Source organism: Musca vetustissima, unplaced genomic scaffold (assembly GCF_032173495.1).
Source record: "Musca vetustissima isolate MV318-11 ecotype Yass unplaced genomic scaffold, APGP_CSIRO_Mvet_v1 utg49227, whole genome shotgun sequence".
Taxonomy (NCBI): domain Eukaryota; kingdom Metazoa; phylum Arthropoda; class Insecta; order Diptera; family Muscidae; genus Musca; species Musca vetustissima.
This window is the reverse complement of record NW_026878644.1, coordinates 99,171-106,771: the sequence shown is the minus strand read 5'-3', so window position 1 is coordinate 106,771 and position 7,601 is coordinate 99,171. Positions and strand designations below refer to the sequence as shown.

At 31.4% G+C, this 7,601-nt stretch overlaps 1 protein-coding gene across 1 annotated transcript in view; it reads left to right on the top strand.

Annotated features, from left to right (window-relative positions):
* Window positions 1–2,638: 2,638 nt before the first annotated feature.
* LOC133323426 (uncharacterized) overlaps window positions 2,639–7,601 on the top strand; it is a gene marked incomplete at its 3' end in the record, with an annotated part of 101,630 nt that continues 96,667 nt past the window's right edge. Inside the window, exons 1-2 of the mRNA XM_061532352.1 lie at window positions 2,639–2,647; window positions 2,701–3,424. Coding sequence (XP_061388336.1) covers window positions 2,639–2,647; window positions 2,701–3,424 — 733 coding nt within the window. The remainder of the gene's footprint in view (window positions 2,648–2,700; window positions 3,425–7,601) is intronic.

Here is a 7,601-nt window from a genome sequence, read left to right as displayed (position 1 = left end):
AGCCAAGATTTCAACAACCTGCAAGCCCAAATTGAGTCCGCCTTTGTTGAGTGGTTCGATGAAGAATATGGCTATGAGGAATATGCCCTGCATGTGGCCTTGATCAGTGCCAAGTAAGTGTTGAAAAAAAAATATTTTTTTAAGAACAATATTTAAAAAAAAAAATATCTACTTTTGTAGACCCACCAGTGACTACTATAAGGTCCACTGTATTATCCAAATGGACTTGCCCGAGAAATTCCTCAACTTTGGCCAAAGGCTACAACATCAATTGACCTCCTATCACAAAATGGCCGATTTGGGCATGGAAGCCGATGATCAATACTATTTCAGACGTGTTAGAGGTAAGTGTCGGGTGTGGTGTGGGGAAGTTTCTATTTCTATTTTATTTTTTTTTTTTTTGCAGTTTAGAAATTAAAAAAAAAAATTGAAATTTAAAAAAATAATTAATTTTTTTCAAAAAAATTTAACTGGAAATATTTTTTTTTATAAAAAAAATTGGAAAAAAAATCAAAACAAATTTTAAAAAAATTTCAAAAAAAAAATTTGAAAAAATTTCAAAAAAAAATTTTGAAAAAATTTCAAAAAAAAGAAAAATTTTCAATTTTTTTTAATTTGAAATTTGAAAAATTTTTAAATTTAAAAAAAAAATTGGAAAAATTGATTTTTTTTAAATTTTTTTTTGAAAAAGTTTCAAAAAAAAATTTAAAAAATTTAAAACAAACGTTTTTTAAAAAATTTAAAAACAAATTTTTTGAAAAAATTTAAAAACAAATTTTGAAAAAATTAAAAAAAAAATGAAAAAATTTCAAGAAAAAAATTTTGAAAAAATTAAAAAAAAAAATTGAAAAAATTAAAAAAAAAAAAAAAATTTCAAAAAAAAATTGAAAAATTTTCAATTTTTTTTTTTAATTTAAAAAAAAATGGAAAAATTGATTTTTTTTTAATTTGTTTTTGAAAAAGTTTAAAAAAAAATTAAAAAATTTAAAACAAAAATTTTTTGAAAAAAATTAAAAACAATTTTTTTTGAAAAAATTTAAAAACAAATCTTGAAAAAATTGAAAAAATTTCAAGAAAAAAATTTTTAAAAAATTAAAAAAAAATTTTGAAAAAATTGACAAATTTTCAATTTTTTTTTTTTTTTGAAAAATTTAAAAAAAAATGCATTTTTTTTTTAAATTTGTTTTTGAAAAAGTTTCAAAAAAAATTAAAAAATTTAAAGCAAAAGTTTTTGAAAAATTTAAAAAAAAATTTTTTTGAAAAAATTTAAAAAAAAAATTGAAAAAATTTAAAAAAAAATTGAAAAATTTTCAAATTTTTTTTTGAAAAATTTAAAAAAAAATTGAATTTTTTTTAAATTTGTTTTTGAAGCAAAAAAAATTAAAAAAATTAAAACAAAAATTTTTTGAAAAAAATTAAAAACAATTTTTTTTGAAAAAATTTAAAAACAAATTTTGAAAAAATTTAAAAAATTTCAAGAAAAAAATTTTTAAAAAATTAAAAAAAAATTTTGAAAAAATTGACAAATTTTCAATTTTTTTTTTTGAAAAATTTAAAAAAAAATGCATTTTTTTTTAAATTTGTTTTTGAAAAAGTTTCAAAAAAAATTTAAAACAAAAGTTTTTGAAAAAATTTTAAAAAAAAATTTTTTGAAAAAATTAAAAAAAAATTTATGAAATAATTTCAAAAAAAAATGAAAAATTTTCAATTTTTTTGAAAAATTTAAAAAAAAAAATTGGAAAAATTGATTTTAAATTTGTTTTTGAAAAAGTTTAAAAAAAAATTTAAAACAAAAGTTTTTGAAAACTTTTGAATTTTTTTTTTTTTTGGAAAAATTTAAAAAAAAAAATTGGAAAAATTGATTTTTTTTAATTTGTATTTGAAAAAGTTTAAAAAATTAAAAAATTTAAAACAAAAGTTTTTGAAAAAATTTAAAACAAAAGTTTTTGAAAAAATTTAAAAAATTTCAAGAAAAAAATTTTGAAAATTTTTAAAATTTTTCAAAAACAAATGTTTATGGAAAAAATTAAAAAACCAATTGAAATTTTTTTTTTTTTTGTTGAAAAATTAAAAAAAAATTTACAAGAAATTTTCAAATATTTTTGATTTTTTTTTAATTATAAACTGCAAAAAAAAATATTTTCTGAAGATTTTTTTTTAATTAAAAAAAAAATTTAAAAAAAATTGGAATTATTTTCCAAATTTCTCTCTTAGAAAATTTCGAAATTTAGTTAATTTTTTGTTGTTGTGTAAGGTAACCAAGAAAGGATAGTAAAATCCTTTGACAAAAAAAATCTGTGAGTCCTTAGAATTCGAAATCTGTTTAGAAAAAAATTGTTGCGGGTATAGTTTGGTTTAGATTTGTAAAAAAAATTGTTTTGAAACCCCATTTGTAAATTATTTTTTCATTATTTTGTAAAAAAAAAATATTTTTCTTTCCATCCAACCCAAAAAAATACAACAACAACAACAACATTATACACTACCCATCCACATTTGCTAAATACACTTTATTTCGAATAAACCCCGCCCCGAACACCCATTCCAAAACAAATTCCATTAGATTTGCAAAATCATGATTTCGTTGATGTCACCGAATCGGCCCATGATGCTGCTGGTCATCCTCAAGCAACTAATAATGGTGGTGGTGCTTATGATAATGACAATCAGGACAATCGTGGTCATGGCTACTATGATCAGGGCAATCAGGATAATGGACAGGGCTATTATGGTCAAGATCAAAATAATCATGAACAGCCAGGTCATGAGGTGGATAACAACAGTCCCTATGATGATCGGGATAGATATGATCCCAATGGCTATGATAGTACCCATGGTTATGATAACAACAACAACAACGAAAATGACAACAACAATGCCTATGATCCTTATGGCGATAATGAAAATAATAATGGCTATGACAATAACAACAACAATAATGCCTATGATCCCAATTACCCCTATGGCCAGGATAACAACGAAAACAACAGCAACAACAATGCCTATGACCCCTATGGCCAGGGTAATACCGAACAGAATAATGCCTATGATCCCAATGATCCCTATGCCCATGGCAACTCCGATCCCTATGCCCATGGCAACTCCGATCCCTATGCCCATGGCAGCAATACTGATGATGAACATCACGAAGCCGAACATGAAGCACCCCGCACCAACATCATGACCTACGATTGTGATCAAAACCCTGAGGGTGAATTCCAATGCGGTAATGGTGAACTGATTCCGTGCTATAGACGTTGTGACAATTATGTCGATTGTTCGGATGAAACCGATGAAGAATCGGAAATGTGCCGCATTGTATTGGAACGTGAAGATGAGGAAAGAGAGGGTGAAGGCGAAGAAGAACCGGTTGATGTAAATCGCGAGGATAATGGCTGGGATTCATGGCCAAATACTCATAAAGGTACACATACATACAAAAAACATAAATACATGCATACACCACGCACACACACACACATATATACACGCACACACTCACCCATAAGCTCATGAAACAACTGATAACACACACACACATACATATGCATTTAATTTTTCTAAGGAAATTTTGCTTACTAAACACTTAGGATATAAGGCATTTGAGGGGGTCTATGGTTTGTAATAAAACTAGAAAAGGATATCAGGATACAGGAAAAAATATTTTGAAAAAAAATCCCCTACTAAAAATTAGGTCCTAAAAATAATTTTGAAGAATCCATCATTTACCTGAAATCGGACGAAAATATATATGGGAGCTATATCTAAATCTGAAACGATTTTTACGAAACTTAGCACACATCATTCGAGGCTTAATTCAGTACGTTGCGCCAAATTTCGTGCAAATCGAAAGATATTTAGGGTCTTTGGGGCACAATTTACCTGAAATCGGACGAAATATATATATGAGAGCTATATCTAAATCTGAACTGATTTTTTTCAATTTCCATAGGGTTCGTCCTTAGGCCAAATAAATGAGCTGTGATAAATTTCGTACAAATCGAAAAATATATAGAGTTTTTGGTGCACCCTTTACCTGAAATCGGACGAAAATATATATAGGAGCTATATCTAAATGTGAACGGATTTTCACGAAACTTAGCACACATCATTCTAGGCTTAATTCAGTACGCTATGCCAAATTTCGTACAAATCGAAAAATATATAGAGTTTTTGGTGCACCATTTACCTGAAATCGGACGAAAATATATATGGGAGCTATATCTGAACCTGAACCGATTTTCGCGAAACTTAGCACACATCATTCTAGGCTTAAGTCAGTACGTTGTGCCAAATTTCGTGCAAATCGAAAGATATTTAGGGACTTTGGTACACCGTTTACCTTAAATCGAACGAAAATATATATGGGAGCTATATCTAAATCTGAACCGATTTTAACGAAACTTAGCACACATCATTCGAGGCTTAATTCAGTACGTTGCGCCAAATTTCGTGCAAATCGAAAGATATTTAGGGCCTTTGGTGCACCATTTCCCTGAAATCGGACGAAAATATATATGGGAGCTATATCTAAGTCTGAACCGATTTGCACGAAACTTAGCGCACATCATTGTAGAGTTAATTGAGTACGCTGTTCCAAATTTCGTGTAAATCGAATGATATTTAGGGACTTTGGTGCACCATTTAGATAAAATCGGACGAAAATATATATGGGAGCTATATCTAAATCTGAACTGATTTTTTTCAATTTCTATAGGGTTCGTCCTTAGGCCAAATAAATGAGCTGTGATAAATTTCGTACAAATCGAAAAATATATAGAGTTTTTGGTGCACCATTTAGATAAAATCGGACGAAAATATATATGGGAGCTATATCTAAATCTGAACCGATTTTTATGAAACTTAGCACACATCATTCTAGAGTTAATTAAGTACGCTGTGCCAAATTTCGTGCAAATCGAAAGATATTTAGGGACTTTGGTGCACCATTTATATTAAATCGGACGAAAATATATATGGGAGCTATATCTAAATCTGAACCGATTTTCACGATGGATGGATGGACATGCGTATATCGTAAATCGACTCAGAAAGTGATTCTATGCATATTCTCTCGTTTCCTTTTGCCTGTTACAAACATATGTACAAAGACATAATACCCTTTACCACAGTGTGGTGAAGGATATAAACATTCACGCCTAGGGATATGCCCAAAAAATATTTTTAAGACATCAGCGCCTAAGGTTATACCCCACAAAATATTTTTAAGACATCCACGCCTAAGGATATGCCCCAAAAAATGTTTTTAAGGCATCCACGCCTAAGGATATGCCCGAAAAAGTATTTTTGAGACATCCACGCCTAAAGATATGCCCCAAAAATATTTTTAAGATAACCACGCTTAAGGTTATACCCCACATAAAATTTTTAAGACATCCACGCCTAAGAATATGCCCCAAAAAATATTTTTAAAACATTCACGCCTAAGGATATGCCCAAAAAAATATTTTAAGACATCCACGCCTAAGGATATGCTCCAAAAAATGTTTTTAAGACATCCACGTATAGGAAATGTCCCAAAAATATTTTTAAGACATCCACGCCTAAGGATATGCCCCAAAAAATATTTTTAAGACATCCACGCCTAAGGATATGCCCCAGAAAATATTTTTAAGACATCCACGCCTAAGGTTATACCCCACATAAAATTTTTAAGACATCCACGCCTAAGGATATGCCCCACAAAATATTTTTAAGACATCCACGCCTAGGGATATGCCCCACAAAATATATTTGAGACATCCACGCCTGACGATATGCCCCAAAAAATATTTTTAAGACATCCACGCCCAAGGATATGCCCCAAAAAATATTTTTAAGACATCCACGCCCAAGGATATGTATTGTAGGAATAACTTTTTATGCGTGTTTGCAGCTTCAATAAAACGAAAGACTTCTTTACTGGTTGAGAACTTTATTACGAGTGACAACTTCTTTCTTACACACTACGCATGAAATCTTAATACTACAACAACTATGTACAAATAGTGTGCATCGCACTCTGCGATCATGCTGTAATTACTCAACATGTGTGTTGTGTTGTACGATCGTATCGTGGAGATTCAATAATTCCAACACTCCTCCTCAACACACATACACACATGCCCAAACAAAACTCAACCATTTCTTTATTTATTGTAAACACATTACAAAAATTTCAAAATATAATACACACAGTATTTAAATACTAAATTTTAAGATTAATAATTCATGCTCCTCCTGCATGCTGTCCCCTCACAAGGGATCGACAATGGTTGACCTAACTGTTCTTGTTTGTCTTCTTCTAAACTTATTCAGCTTATTCATTTCATCAGCATTTCGTTTAAGAGGGCTCTCCCCATTCTGGTGACCGTAACGGCACCTCTCTGAATTTGTTGTTGTTTTCATAAGAAACACATTCTTTTTCGGCTCGCTGAACAAAAACAAATTTCCAACCCTTCTAGCGGTCAGCACAACTCTTCGCTGGTTGTCTATTATCTGCGCACATTTTTCTCCAAATCGTACATCATGTTTTGCCGCTACTCTGCCTACCGATATAAAATTGCACTGCAGGTTAGGCACAAACAACACATCATTTAGCTCGATGTCCCCTTCATTTATGAGTACTCTCCCCTTCCCTTTTGCATGAACGGTTTTATTACTTGCTAGGGAGATCTCTTCATTGTGGTGCTGAAACTGCGTAAACAAATTACGGTCGCTGCATAAATGCGAAGAAGCACCGCTATCCAAACACCAAATGTTCTTTCTTGTGTTGTTGTTGTCGCTCTTACTTATAACTGTGTACGTATGCTCGTTACCCTTTTTCGCTGCCTTGCATTGCGCTGCGTAATGTCCTCTGCCGCCGCAACTGTAGCATCTAAAATTTTGTGTGCGCGTTCTATTTTTGTCTGCACCCCATCTCTTTTTGCGGCTACCTGCGTTGTTGTTGCTAAATCTTTGCTTGTGCGTATTGGACACTGTACCTTTGTTGTTGTTGTTATTCGTTGTGCGTTGAGCCATAAACGCCTGATTGGAATACGCATCATTCATATTTGCTAATGATGTTCGCCTTTCGCTCTCCTCGGACAATTTCACCTTCAATGCACACAGCTTAGGTAAATCGTCTCTCGATTCCAACGCAACAACCATGTTTTCGAATGACTTTGGCAAACTGGCGAGGATTAATATAACTAACAGCTCTTCGCCCAACTCGATACCTGTGTCGGCCAACTTGTCTACGACGGACGTAAACTCGGACAGGTATTGTTGTATTCCTTCGCCTTCCTCCATTCTCATATTGAGCAGCCTCTTAAACAGTGACACCTTCCTCACTGGGCCTTTTGGTCTATGTACCGCACTCAAACTGTCCCACGCTTCTCTTGCTGACTTACAACTCTTTATGTATGTTAGCTGGACAGGAGTGATGCTCAATATGATGGTTGCCATCGCCTTCTCATCTCGCATTTTCCATTTTGCAGTTTTATCTGGAGTCTCCTCCTCGGAGATCACGTCCCACAGATCTTGGTGGACTAATACTGCCTTCATCTGCAAACACCATGACTCGTAGTTTCCTTCTTCTAGTTTTTCAATCATATACATTG